We start from the raw sequence: 15,432 nt of genomic DNA, 5'->3' as shown, positions 1-15,432 counted from the left end.
GGGGGGGGGGGGTAAAGGCTGCAAGACCAAGAGACATGGCTGTACTATATATAGATGAACAGCTGTTTCCTTCAGGTGTTGTAACTCAAAAATGTAAGATGATTAATTTTGAAAGTTGAAATGTATAGCAGATTCTGATTACATCTGAGTGTCTATAATTTAGCTACTTAGTAAAATTAACTTGACGTTTTTAGTGAGCTGTGAGGACAATAATGTGTGAAGAGCCTGAAGAACAAGTTTGACTGCATGCTCTTCCCTTACCTCCCCCTTTTCCAATTTGCAAAGTTTATTTTTAACTTTTCCACTTTTTCTGGCTTCTTTCCTCTAATCCAGACAAATGAGTTTGCCTCCCCCTGCTGTCAGCTAAGGACAACGACGCTTTGTTACTGAGCTTTCCTTTCCCCTGATGGACGAGAGGTGCGAGTACTCGGCGGCTGCATCTTGAGGTGGGGTTCGGGCCAGCCCAGGTAAGGACCGTGCGTTGGGATGGATCTCTCAGAGCATGAGCCCTCCAGGAAAGCGGTTCTGCCCACCCGTTAAATCCACTTTCATACTTCAGGGAAGGGCCGTCGCTGTGAACTTGCAAAAAGCAAGTCCTAGCAGGGACCACAGCAGCCCCCTGACAGTGCATGGCTTTATGTTAGTGATTTTTAACAAAAACTCAGATGCACAAGGGTTGTGTGGGAGAATGGAATGTGACAAACCAGCCCCTCTGCGACCTGTGCGCTACCCCGTGCACAGGGGAGTGCAGGGCTGCCCAAAGGGAGGATGCAGCAGCTCCCACCATTTAATATCAAGCTGGAATTTAGAAGCAAAGTGATTTAGAGCATCTTTGTGGCATTCAGAGTTAGCTGAATATCATCAAACTGTTGGGAAACACAAGCTTTAGTGGAAGGAGGGGAGCTATTTGGGCTTGGCTTAGCCTTGCTGTGTTGTGTGTGTACGACGTGACCAGCCAGAACCCTGCCTCCCTGGGGATAAGAGTTAGCTAGTTATCATCTAATCTGTCCGTCCATCTCCACAGGCATGTTTCAGTAAGCACAAATTCATTTTTTGTGAAAGCCTATCGCACAGTGGTTCTTCCCTAGAGCACAATACCCAAGGACCCACATAACCACAATCCTGCACTGAGCTGTCCCAGGCCTGATGCCAACCTTCTGGGATGATGGGGGTGAGTTATCTTGTCTAAGGGCGACATCATCAATTTTTTTGGTGGGGGTAACAAAAAAAACAACAACCCACTGTGAAATTCATTCAGTTCACCAAAGCCAGGATTGTACCATAACATCTACTTTTGTAACCAAAAAAATCACTTTAAATTATGGTCTTGTTAGGGTTAAACAAAGCTCTTTTCCCAGTTGACTCTGTGCCAGGGAGGGCGGGTTGCAGGGAGTCAGCTCTGCTGAGGAACCCGAGTGCTGGGTGGCTCAAACCAGAGACAAAATTGAAAAGGCACCAGGGGGGCTGGGGGGAGCACAAGAAGTCATGTTTTATGTTGGTGTTCTCTGGCCTTGCCAAAATATCACTATTACATGTATCGGTGGGGGAGATAAAAACTCAGAGTAAAAAAGATATTTTCAAATTTAAGAAACATTCTTCAGAGCTTTTAGCACAAAATACATTTCCAAACTGCTCAGCTGTGTCCCTTCGGGGGCCTTCTGGGCACTATCTGGGAGGGAGGGGGGCTGGGGGGGGACACTAACATTTTGCCAACAGCACCAGGGCTTTCGGTTGCGGCTTCTTGAAAGCAGGTTTCCAACATCCCCACTTAGCCAGGACCAGCACTTCTGCCCTACAAATGCTGCAAGGAGGGCTGGATTCATTTTAGTTGAACTCAGGAAACAAACACTTCTTTGTTCAGCGAGTGCTCAAAGTCTGATGTTTTAAACAAAACACAAACACGTTTGTGACTATTTTTCATTTTAATTGTCTGATTCTAAGTAACATTTTCAGACCTAGCATCAATCTAAGTTTCTAATAGGGCAATAAGAAAGCTCAGCATCAGGCAGCTTCCAGAAAAATCTTCCAGATATGTTTAAAATGCTTTAAAATATTGAACATTTCTCACATTGCTACAAAAAAATGACAACTGGCAGAATTATTTTTTTTTTAACCTACATTCTTTTAGCAGTAGAGAAACAGTTTGGAAGGTGGATCACATCCTTCATTCTTTCAGGACCTGTTTGACTGTAACAACAAATAGTTTTATAACATGACAAGTACAAATATAAAATTTCAAATGAGCCAAGTTTAAAAAAATCTGGATTTTTCTTCAATAACTCCAGTACCTTGCTTCTGTAATAAATATTAAAAACAATCTTTTACATTACAGAAAAAGTTAAATAAGTTATTTACCAAAAGATGTCTTTTTTTCTTTTTTGTCCTTTTTTTTTTTTTTTTTGGTCAAAGGCTGATTCCATTAAAAGAGCTGAACAAACATTTTTACATCAATAAATAGTAAGGCATAAAGAAGCAAACAACAATCACAGGAACAGTCTCTATTAGTCAAACTTTCTCCTTCAGAGAATCCTTTTTTTGCTGGTATAGGAAGGTGATTTTTGATTCTCAGCTGGTGGGACCTGGTTAGAAAAGCAATAATTATTTCTATTTTACAGTACTTCAAATGCAGACAATTTGTCTCTACCCCTGGGCCATAATGCTGCAAAAGGCTTTACAAATACAAGCTTCTGTGTTCAGATCTTCAAATTAAAGTGATTAAGACTTCTTTAAGCAGAAAGACTTTTTTGTATCATCACTTTCTAGCTCAGGTAGGGCTGAGACAAGAGTACAGCATCTGCATGGGGAAGTGTTCAAGGCAGCACTGCTGATGGGAGTAAGGGAGAAGAGAGTCACAGAAAAAGGTTAGAGGAAAATTTAAGGAAGGGAAATGTACAATCATCCAGAGTGGAGGGGTATGAGAAGGATGGGATTCAGGAGTCAAGAAGTGTATTACATCTCTGGGAGTAAAATCTGAACCTTCTGGGAGAAATCAAATCTGAACAGTGATTACTTAAACACTCAAACTAATTCAATACGCTGCATTAGCAAATAGCTGTTTGCAAAAGCTTTGCCTGTTGGGTCTATATTTAAAAAAAAGCACCACCACTTATTAACACATACACAAGCTTTAAATAAGGGTGCCTTTTGTGAACTTACTCAGTACACAGGTTATTGGACTGTGATCTGCAGAAAATAAACTACTGGAGAAGATGACAGACATGAATATTAATCTAGGGAAAGCATCAGAAAGGAGAGGGTTTAGCTGTTTACATGGTCAGTCATAAAACTCTAATTCAAACATCAAACATTGCAGAATATTTATCATACTAAACTGCTGTCAGACTTGGTTAGGCAGCAAACATAAAGAAAATCAGACTAATTCTGCAAAATACTACTGACACAGCAATGTGTATTTCTAATGAGTATATACCAAGAAATTAAATGCAAGCAAAAATTTTACTTACTTCCAGGTTTCCTCTAGCCTTCTTCAAGACATCATGAGTTAAAACCACTGGAAAGAAAGAGAAGATTAAATAGAATACTGCAGTCTTTCTCCACTCCCTGTATTTGAGTTTTATGACCACATGTGAAATAAAATATGAACTCATAGCTACAGGATGGGCCACGGCCAGACAATCACACACAGCCCCCTACCACCACTTCAACCTTCTTACTCACAAAAGCCCAGAACTGTTACTCCTGCCCGAGCCCTGCTCAGCAGCTCGGGCTGATGGACAAACCTCCAGCTGCAACAACCCCAGATGAAGGGGCAACACTGCACGTGCAGAGAGCGTTAGGGAAGGGCAGGAGGAGCCGCTCAGGACCACAGGGCAGGTCCGAAGCAACGCCACCACTGAAATGCCATTTCCTACCCCCAGCCTATGTTCCATCACACACATCATCTGCTTTTCAAATCTAAACATCAGGGAAGTGGTTTTAAAGTTCTTTTACCATACCACAACCAATACATGTGAAAACACACATAGCTCATCACTGCATTTAACATCATAGATATGAACACCCCCCTGAGATACTGATCACCTGGTTCTCTCGATCCAAGCCATCAAAGGAAGACTTTCTGTTAATTTTAAGGAGGGATGATGCACGATCTGACTATAATTTGATCTATAAGGTAGCCTACTCGGGCTGGGGGAGGCAGGCAGGTAGCTGGAGAGGGAGAAAAATTGTGCAGTGTAGAGGTTATGGGGGACAATGGGTTGGAAGAGGACAGATGGCAAAAGAAGTCAGCCAGATCCTCCAGCAGTTCAAGGACAAAGCAACCTATATATGCTTAGGGGAAATCACGTCAGTGGCTTGCTCTGAAGGGTTCCAAGTTTTCTCTATTCATCCAGCTAGTTTGCCTCTGTGGGGACAGCATAAGACCTGTGAACGGAGGAGGGGATGCTTCTAAACAAAACTGATATTTAGAAATGTCAGGTTAAATATGTGATTCTCTAATCTGTGTCAGCTCCGTAACTGGTGAAAAATACCATTCACAAGTACCAATTTAATATTCCAGTCTCAAAAATAAACAATTTAGCCATAATAAAAATTTTTCATTACAATAATAAGAACCCAACAACTCCAAGGGTATAGCTGTCATGAGATAATTATACCCTTGGCAGCTTACTGCAATTTGGCACTGCATTGTTACATGTTCAGAGGTTCAGATGAGGTTTATAAGCAATGAGTTCTCTTGCCAGAGAAAGCACACAGAAGACCGAGCCACAAGAATGTTCCAGTCTCTGCCTCTAAATATATTTAGGAATGCTCAGCTAAAGGGAACCTGAATATTCTCAGTGGAGTGGCCAGCTAACAGGATGTTTGGAGAATGAAGGTAGGCAAGGTCACCTACTGCAATGCCTTTGCTTTCTAACTAGCAAAAGGAGAAAGGAGGAAATACCAAACACAAGTGTAAGCATCCTAACAAAATCCAGCAGCTTCATATGATCCACCAATTTTGTTGTATGCTTGGTCAGGAATTTGTGTACAGATGCAATTTAGAAACATTTCTAAAATTGCTCTTTAAGGCAAAGGTAACTTGACATCCATAATTCCCATAATCAATGAAACTTACAGAAAATCGTATCTAGCTCTTTGTGTGCTCTCTGCTCATAAAGAACTCTGCTAGTAAATTCATTTCACCTGGCAAACTAGATTTTTCTAAATCAAAAATATTAAATTCAGTACATGAAGAGAATTTAGAGGATGTGACACTAACAGCAAAGCTCCTGCTAGCCAGGCAGTACTTTGCATTAAGGAGATTTCAGAAAATGCAGGCTTCATTTTATTAGGCCCTAGTTGAGATGAGGTAGAATGCCCTGGAAAGGAGTGAGCAAAACAAGGGGCAGATGTACTGTTTTCTCTCTGAAATATGGGTGGGTGGAGTGGCTGTGGCAATAACATTGTGGCCATAAGGGTAAAAATCTCTGTTACAGATTTATGCTCTGCCCAGCCTTACTGAAATTATCCAGTATGATGTCTGAGATGGCACCAGGACTAGGAACTGACCAAACTAAACCAGTAAATCGACCCCAGGGATATTATTTGGACAGACATAATAGAACAGCTTTGATTTTTATATGACAAGCCCAAACTGAGCTGTTTAAAACCTGAACAAAACATAATTTTGAATTGAAAATAAGTAACTTGTACATCACTTAATGTAACAATTCTGAAAGTAATGTCCAAAAACCAGCCCATAAATACTTAAAAAAAATAAATCTGCAGATAGAAGATATGTACCTTAGATATAAAAATTATAGGCTACTGAGCAAGAAAATATTTATTCCTCTACATTGCATTTAAACAACTTGAGTAACTTGCAGTATTATGGACATTTTCATAACTTTGTATGACGTGTAACATTTTACAGTCTAGATGAACTACTGATAACAAAAGTGCCATTCCAGCATAGACTAACAAATCATTTAGTCCCACCTCTCAGGAGAAGGCAAGGATAGATTTTTAAGAAAATTAAATCCTCCTCCCACAATACACATACTTTCATAGCATGACGGAAGAGAACAGGTTAGCTCCATTCAAATCTCTTCTGATGAGCAATTAAAGCAGAAGAGATGGATCTCTTCAAACAGACACCTGGCTTAACACAGCTACAATACAGCCCATGTCCCACTTGTTTTCATGTTTCGATAATTTTCTAGATACAGCTGCTAAGGGTAAAATATCTTTTCACAGCATGTCCCACTTTTTCTTAAAAAATTATTCATAGCAAGCTTTCGTTTCCCTTGTTCTGAGCCTTCTGATCTCTTGCACTTCTCAGTCTGGTGTAGAGTGACAAATCTCCTTTGCTGCTGCTTTGGCTTTTCCCAGTATTCAGCCATCTAGTGCGATTCACACAAGAGACAGGCGCCTCGGAAAATCCAAACGCCTAATTCCACATTTATCAAGACAGAGGCAAAATCACCATTTTGAGAAGGACAATGTCAAAAACTTTAGCTGGAATAGTCTATAGCAATAGTAACTTTGCCTTTGTCAGGAACTGCTGTAGGATAGAAACCTTGGGGAATGGCAGCATTGAAATGGAATCACTCAAGTAATTAGTGGCAATTAGTGGCAGCTGCATGGATTGACACATTATCAGTGGGTTGTATAGAACCATGAACTGCTGCTCATGATATTCTATGCAGCCTTTTGTAGTTGGGGAACTAACTTCCATTTGAATGAAGCTCCATCAGTTCTGTACAGTCTGAACCTCCTGACCTGTTTGTCCCTAACTGAGAGCGCACAAAGAAACACCAGTCAGAGCAACTGCAAAAGAACAGATGCCTATATTTGTTTTGTTGTTTCTCCAATTTTACAGGTAGTCACAGACTATGAAAATAAAATAAGAACTAGTAATAAAGAATACACTTACACTGGTCAATGATGACTTTCTCCATGTTTTCCTTCAGCTGGTTTGTGGAATGTAAGCGTTTCACTATACTGTGTAACTTCTTCTCTTGCTCAGACAGTTTCTTACGTAATCTAAATATTTCTGCTTTCATTCCTTCATCCTAAATTTAGAGAATAAAATATCTTATAATATAAAAAGTACTTTGTACATTGTGAACTGCTAAATACGTTTGTACAAAAGCCCTCAGGCTTCCTTGGAGTATAAACAACTTGAAGGAGTGAAACATCCCTGAGTGCCTGTCCTTCCACAATCCCATCCCCGATGACATATGATTCTATGACAGCTGCCAAGAGACAACTACAATTCTTAGCTGGCTTTTAGTGCAATTAATTTTTCTGTTAGTCTGAGAAAAGTCTTAACACCAGTGTCTATTTTTTGTTTCTAAACTTCCATTCCTTTTTTTTTTTTTTTTTTTTTTTTTCCCTTTACCCCTCAACTAGAAAATATAAGGCAGGGCAGTGCTACAGGATCAGCAAATATCCTGTCTGCCAGGTTCAGAACTTCCAGCTTCCTTCGCCAGTGTTCTGGCAATAGATGATACTGCCTCTGTCAAAGGGCTAAAAGGCACTGTACAAATGACCAGGACAGTTTTATTGCAAAATTATTTGACAGTACCATTATTTAAGGTTCAGTTTTCACCACCAATTCCAACTAACTTATTGTTAGTATCTTTTAAAACAAGACTATGAGTAGCCCTGACACAGTCTGCCAGTATCACTGATCTGGATCCTCACGCAAACTTAAGCTTGTACATTTTCCTTCTTGTTGTGCCACTTGTCAAATAATAGCATCTTCTGGAATTCGCCCCTAGCATTTAGCTCTTCAGAAGAACTGATTACTCACAACTCCTGTGGGGCTGAAGAGAAGGCAGTGAGTGCTCAGTATCTTTTAGAATCAAGCTTCAAGAGATATTCTTTCATATACTGCAATTAAGATATCAGAAGCAATCTAATGTCCTTAAGATCTCAGGATGTTGGATTAAAAAAAAAAAATCTCTAGAAAAGATTCTATTAGACTCTAATTAGGTGCCGTCCTGGGAACTCAGATCCCCCACACGTTAAGGTCAGATTTTGAGAACTGATCAAGATCAAGAAGGTTTAGATCAAGATGACAGGAAAGCATTAGATGCATCACACATACGCTGAAAAACCCGTGTGAGTGTATGTTCAGATACTGCAATCCAGGCCAACATATGGCTGTTTATATAGAATATACACATAAGGATAAAAATGGAAGTACACACACTTGTCAAGACATCCCAAACAGGGAGCTGAAACATCAGTGAAGTATAATAGACAGCACAGTTCGTTCGTACTGCTTTTGTCTTTTTACACATTTAAGGATGCTAGAACACAACAAAAATGTTATTAAAATAATATATAAAATGTTTGTTTTCCTAAAGTTGTTTTTTTGCCAGCAATATCCTGCCTCACTTAAGAAACATACAAAAACCTCAGTGAAAACACTTTAGATTTATTTTAAAGCCAGAGTTTGAAACAGTTTCATTACCGAGTGGTGGTATTATGACAGTATAGATAATTCATTCCTCATTCAGTTTACTTCCATTCATTTGCATAGTGCAATCCTTTTTAGTTAAAATGTTATAAAACTTGTCTCTGGGTTTTGTCACACTTTAAAAAAAGCATCCTATTTTACAGCTCAGGCATCAAAAACATAAAAGGAAAATGTAGCTCAGATTACAAAGTTGCTGAAGTTCCTGTTGTTACTAGTATATACATAATCAAATTGAATTTGATCCTATAACAGAAGTCCAAATCTTTTCTTGTTCAAATGTAACGTTTGCCACCTGCCTAGGTTTCCTGAATATCATGTAACAGGTTACAGAGTACATCTTTAATACCAAGTATTTTGTGAATGAACACCCCAGTATACAATATGACCAGGATAGAAAGCCAGCACATATTTAGCCTTTGCTTTCAGTGATGAGAGCTAACTAAATCCACGTGTCCAGAGACTGGGTATCCTGAGTTCATGATTTTCAAAATATTTTCCTCAAATGACATGTTCCTAAGTGGTGCATCTTCCCTGACACATTTCAACACTCAAAAAAACCCCCAAACCCCACCAAAAAAAAAAACCAAAACCAAACCCAAATGAAACATTAACAGTACCTGAGTGCCATGAGTAGTACCATGTACAGCTTTCAGTGGAAGGGAAACTCTCCACAGAAGTTTCAGTAAACGTGCAGCCTCTTCTAAAATCTGCTGTACTGTGTGAGTATTTGCAGAAAAGCTATGCAGTGATGCCTGGTCTGGTACCTATATCACAGGATTAGAGACATTATATTTGATGCTTAAAACATTATGAAAATGTAATCTTAATTAATGGTTGAAATCAGTTGGTATGATTTCATATTTAAGATGATGTACACAGCTATTGTGTGCCACAAAAGCTAATTTATTAGTTTACAAAGACTGCTGAATTATGCATTATCTGAGAATTTCAGGGAGGGAGGGGATTCATCCTAATCAATAACCATGATTAATAATAGATTATATTTACTAGGTTTGCTATGCCACACGGCAATAGTTGGCAACTCTCTTCTTTCTCTATTTGCATTTTGTGTCATGTTATTTGAAAGTCAAATGATTACAGACATCAATTTAAGCAATATAGATGTTTCTTCCTTAGCAGACCCTTTAAACTGTTCCATTTAATGCTAAAATAACTATCAGGACACACATAAAATGTTTTCCTCTGCTGACAGATGAGAAAACCAAATTGAAGAAATTGCATAAATGTGAAATAAAGGAGAGAAAGAATGCAAGGGAAGCAAATGAATTACCAAAGCAATGGTGATACAGAAGGGGGAAGGGTAATGAAAGAAAAGCATTCACAGTTCCTGCCCCATGCAGCATATCATTTGAATACTTATTTAGTATTGTTATCTAACCAGAATCCTCCTGTCACATAAAACATACCATTTCCTAAGTAGTCTGAAACTTCAGTGATGTAAAGCTTGATAGAAAACTGCAAATTATGAAACTTACTGCTTTCATCTTTACACCAACAAAACAAGTTAAAAACTTAGAGAGATTACTTTTTCAGTCATTATCAGTATCTTAACTAGGTCATTTGAAAATATATGATACTTCAGAGAGTCTTAAGTGTCATTCAGACACCATTTTACTGTGTGAGCACACATGTGATACCACAAAAAGGATTTCATAATTGTTGAAGACTGCATCTTCAACAGCTTTACTAATTATAACTAGAAAAATAAGCAGCGCAAAATTATCCATGCAGTTAAGACCTGGTTTTTGAAGAGCAGTGAGTATGGGTTTTTTTATAACATTTATATTATCATAAAATCATAGGGGTGAAAAGGACCTTCATTAGTCACCTAGTTTACTTTCCCCACGCCAAGGCAGGAAAGCATTACATGTAATTTTTTAAATATTCATATAATCTGTTCTTACAAGCGCCTCCAGTAGCAGCAGTGTCTGAGCAGCCTCCATTCCAGAGTTTCATTATTTTTACCACTGGGGTGCTGTTTTAAATGCCTGATCCAAGCCTCTCCTGTTGCGGTTTGAGTTTCTTAGTTCCTTATTAGGTGCCACAGACATGTACAGATCATTCCTTCCCTTCTTGTTGAAGGTTATAAGACAGATCTTATTCAGTCCACCCCAAATATGCTATCATTAACTGTATCCAGAAGTTAACAATATTAAATAAGAAAAAATTAGCATAGGTAAACACTAGTAGTTCTCCTGCTTCTAGAGGAAAAGCACTGACATTATTCAGTACAAGGCAAACATTTTATTGGTTTATGAATTATTATGTTTAAGACTACAGCAAAAGCACCATGATATCACTGTGTCACACATGATGCAGAAAGGATGATACACTATGTCTTAGAAGACAGTATTTGTTCATTAATGAGATATTCAAGTTTCTAGACTAGCTACTGATATTGCTGAAGTGTTCAACTGATACCAGGAAGTGTAAAAATATTAAAAAGCTTCCCTAATATGAAACAACTTTCATTAGCATGCATCAATCATTAATGTACTGTTGTCACCTGGTGTTACTAAAGGGCTGAATACAAATAAGTGTATCAGATTTCTGTTAGCTGTCTTCTAATGAAGGCTTGGGATAAACCCAGGAAATACAAGAAAAATCTCCTTAATTATTTTTATCCTTAGGTTACTGATACATACCCCTAGTTTAAGCCCTTTCTAAAGCATTTTAGAGTTTTATCTGGGGTTTCCTGGGTTTTTTTGTTGTTTTTGTTTGGCTTTATTGTTTCCAGTGTCACAAACACCAATTTCCATAGTAAAAGGAAGTAGCTTCAACTCATTTGAAGTTGCAAGTAAAAGTGAGATTGTTTATTAAAGGACTAGAATTAACTAATTTATCCATAGCCTCATTAACCCAGAATCACAAATAGGTGCCTGCATCCAGATGAAACTTGGACTGTCAAGGTTGAGGTGTTCTGAGTTATTCAGTAGGTGCCTGCTGCACCACAAACCTACTTTTTTGTTTCTGTAAGCTATGCATTTTGCACGTCTAGGTAAAATTCACCATCCTTTAACAGCTTTCACTGTTTACCTTTATACCAGGCTCCTGCAGTTTCGTACCAGTGACCTCTCTTAAAGAAATCTCCATTTCTGCTAAAACCTGTTGCCCTTCTGAAATCTGTTTCCGCAGAGCATTATAATCCTCAATCAGGCCAAGAACGTGGCGCCCATTTTTGTCTGCCCACATACGATGTCCAGGCACAAGACGAGGGGTACATGCTGTACTGGAAGATGAAGTGCTACCACAGTGTGAAGCGCAGTCTAAATCATCTTTAGAGGCTGAATGCGTACCTGGGACAGAGAAATAGTTTAATTTTTTTCATCCTAACATGTAGAATTAATTGACACTAGACTTCCGCTAAACAGCAAGTCTGGGATACTGATAACATGCACATTTAAGATACTTCTGGATGTACCTGTTTGTGCTAGAGAAAGACAATGTCCATGTTTCTGCAGCTCACAAATGTTTCTGCTGGCCGCAGGGCATTTGAAAAGATTTTCTATATATAAAAATGAGACAAGGAAGAGCCTATCAGTAGAAGTTAATGTGCATTAAAAAAAACTTCCTAGCTTTACTTCTGTTCTTTTTTTCAGCTGATGCTGCACTTAGACTCAGGAAGAAGGAGGGAAACACAGCTAATTTTCTAGTACCATACCATGTATCTTCCAGTATTCACCATCTTCTTAGCACCTATCCAAAGTTCTAGATATCTCCCAAAACCAAGTCATAGTCAGAAAATCTAAAACACACCCTGATTAAGATATATTTTAATCAACAAACATAAGCTTCCCATTAACTCCACAGAAAGCACGACACTCTCCAGGGCTATACCATACTAAAGATCATATACCCCCCCTCTCCAGACCTTCCAAATTCCGTAAGTACCTATGAGTAAAGACTTATCACAGTACATCTAAAAAGCTAACAAATTCAGCTGTTGACATTTCAAGGAGTCTTTCTGGTTCATATTAAACCAACTAAACTATTACAACCCTATTCACCATTTTCTTAAACAAATACAAGCTTCTCCAGCTCCTATCTACTCTACCTGATGCAGATCAAAAGCAACATCTAGGATTCTAGATAGAAATTAATCAGGAGCAAATGTAATTTGGTTATACTGGTGGTACAGATTTCCCACAACAGCTGTTCCACACCTACTTGATCATGACTGGCCATTAGGAATCATCCCATATGGAGCACATGACAGTAATTTAGTGTTCAAGTATAAAGTGCACAGAGTATGGTAGCAATTGTTCTTTGCAAAGTTATTTGCTACATTCAACATCTTTCTTACTTGTTCAAATACCACAGAGTTAGTTATGCTCATTATGTACTTCAGGTGAAGTGTGATTCTGACTGGACATGATGGACCCCCAAAGAAAGGTGGTAAAACACCCTGTTGTGCCTCACGAGCTCTCACGCTAATCCTCTGGCTGGTGCTGCTTGCTCTGTGTGCTGCCTAAGATTTAGCTACTAGGCACGTTCAGGTGAAGTGTATGGACCCAAAAAGCATTATTATTATTATTGATTCCCATAACACAATGTACAGGCAGCAGGAGAGGTGGCTTTATGCTGGAAGTATGGAAAGCTGTTATGCAGAGTACTTTAGCAGCAAGGAAGAACATGCCTGTGCCCTCTGTATCCCATGTACATCTATATTGGGACCATAACCTAACCCTGAGCATAAACACTACATTTTCCCTGATTTGCTAAAACAGTATCACTTAACAGTGATTGAAATAAAGGTAAAATATTCCTCAAGGGCAAAAGGGGGACAACCGATTTATACAAAGACCATTTAGTGCAGTTATTGATCATTCCTCAGTAATACATACTCACCCTTAGAAAATGCTACAGAGCACTGCATTAAAAAAAAAAAAAATCCCAGGTAAGCAAAATTTATGGCAATTTAATGTAGGCATTCTTCCATCCCAGAGACTGTCTGCAAATGCTTTTCTTGAATGAAAAGGAAGTGACAGTTGGAGGGTTTGAGACAGTGCAGTGTGCATTTCACCTCTCCATGCACTAATAGCTCTAACGGGAAAAGGATCTGAAAGGCTGATGGGCAGCTCCCAAACCTACAGGTGATGTTGTGTAAGGCCTTAAGAGCATCTTTAAAGAACAAGGCACAGGTGCTACAGTATAACAAAAGTACGTATGACACAGTACCATTCATTCCTGCAGACCGCTGAGAATCTTGTTTGAAAAGATAGTTGATATTTACAGCTGACACTGATCCCACTTCCTCTCTCTTCTCTTTTAAAAGCTGCTCCTCTAATTTTTCATGCAAAGACTTGTTTGTCTCTATACTTCTTTCAAGCTGCACTCGCAAACTCTGTATTTCAGTCAACAGTTCATGTAAGTCAAGTGGATTATTCTGATCTTTTCGGAATTCTTCTGATGCATCACATCTGGGATCTGAGACAATTTCAAAAGAAACACTTAACATCTTTAACAATTAAAATAATATTAGCCATTAGCAGAATGCTGAGCAAGTAAATTATAGTCAGTGTTATCCTCAATATTAAGAATTAACTACTAACAGCATTAAGATAATGGTTTGACAAAAAAAGCATGTCTTAATTGCTTCTACCCTCAAAAGATTTAAAGAGCCGAAAATTATTTTTCACTTTGTCCATAAAAGCTAATAAGTCTCATGCCAAAAGCAAAAATATATAATAAAAAGAGAATTAAAAGTATTTACAGAATTTGAAGTGCATTAATGAACAGTCTGGGGAAAGAAAAAGAAATGGGTAATCTTGGAGTGCGGAGGAGGGATGGAGTAGAATCCGGAGTTTAATTTTATACACAGAAGAAAAAAGAAAATAGTGATCACCTGGCAACAACAGGAACAAATCTGAACCTGAAAAAAAGCAAGGGCTGTGTTCGTCTTTTCATAGAAGGAGGTCAGTACACAAACAATTCCATGTATTCTTTCATGCTGAAATCAAACTCTTCTCCAGACAGTGGGAAGGGGCTCAACTACATGAGGGTGCTGTTACTCTCTAATTACATTGCCCGTTCTGCAAGGAGACTTACTGATATCCCTGAGTCAACTTTGGCTTAAAGCCTTATGCCAACAGGGCTCTTCTGCTGCAGCTAGGCATCAAATAGTGACTGCAGGGCATATTACTTAGAGTAGCAGGAAGAAAAAACACAAACTTTTACATGAACTTCCAATGGAAGATTTTTACTGGATCCTGTAACAGGTATGCAGCCATGACCAGCATTCCACTTTTTTATCTAACACTACCAACAGCCGTGTGGTAGTACAGCTTCCATAAAAGGGGTAGGAAGAACTCAACTAAGTCTCATTCCTACCCCTCGCCTTTAATGACAGAAAAGCAGACAGGAAATTATTAAATGTCTCATTCAGAAAGCAGTGCCAGCACTTCTCCTCAGCCCTAGGGAGAAGACACTACCCTCATATTCAGACAAGAGAAAGCACAAGCTACCTGAGTAAGCACTACCTGTGAGGATGCAGCAGCATGTATTTAGATGACAAGTAAATAAGCTTATCCAGCCTGAGCCACTGAATCTTCAATATTTGTTTATAGCTTAGCTAAAAAGATAAAGGAAACTTGGGTGTGCCCAGTTAGAACATATCACACATCTCAACCTCGCAGTTACACTGCTAAGTAAAAAGCAGCATTTTATCATCAAGTTGTCAGTTCTACTTTGCATAGCAGAAACAAAGAAACAGTGACCTAGCCCTACTATCCTTTGACAACTTCATGTTCAGAGAGGGAAGGGTTGCAAGGGCTAAGGGTACAGAAACAATTGTGTATTCATACCTGTCCTCTTCTTCCTTGCTTCTTCCAACTTTTCATAAACCTTCATCTCAGTTCGGAGTGACTGCAGTAACTTCTCACTCTCAGAGAGCTGACGTTGCTTTACATTAATTTCTGTTTGCAACCTGTTAAGTCCCAATAATCGCCTAAGTTAAATGTTAATTTTTTATATTTTGTTTC

General features: G+C 38.8%; 1 protein-coding gene across 1 annotated transcript in view; it reads right to left on the bottom strand.

Annotated features, from left to right (window-relative positions):
* Positions 1 to 2,354: 2,354 nt before the first annotated feature.
* The window catches only part of CDK5RAP2 (CDK5 regulatory subunit associated protein 2), an 82,234-nt gene continuing 69,156 nt past the window's right edge, over positions 2,355 to 15,432 (bottom strand). Inside the window, exons 31-38 of the mRNA XM_026860684.1 lie at positions 15,256 to 15,377; positions 13,631 to 13,879; positions 11,874 to 11,957; positions 11,489 to 11,748; positions 9,049 to 9,195; positions 6,878 to 7,016; positions 3,465 to 3,511; positions 2,355 to 2,579 (exon numbers count right to left, since the gene is read on the bottom strand). Of these exons, the coding sequence (XP_026716485.1) occupies positions 2,520 to 2,579; positions 3,465 to 3,511; positions 6,878 to 7,016; positions 9,049 to 9,195; positions 11,489 to 11,748; positions 11,874 to 11,957; positions 13,631 to 13,879; positions 15,256 to 15,377 (1,108 nt within the window). The 3' untranslated portion in view covers positions 2,355 to 2,519. The remainder of the gene's footprint in view (positions 2,580 to 3,464; positions 3,512 to 6,877; positions 7,017 to 9,048; positions 9,196 to 11,488; positions 11,749 to 11,873; positions 11,958 to 13,630; positions 13,880 to 15,255; positions 15,378 to 15,432) is intronic.

Source organism: Athene cunicularia (assembly GCF_003259725.1).
Source record: "Athene cunicularia isolate RWA chromosome 17 unlocalized genomic scaffold, athCun1 chr17_part1, whole genome shotgun sequence".
NCBI classification, from domain to species: Eukaryota; Metazoa; Chordata; class Aves; order Strigiformes; family Strigidae; genus Athene; species Athene cunicularia.
This window is presented reverse-complemented; position numbering and strand designations above follow the sequence as displayed.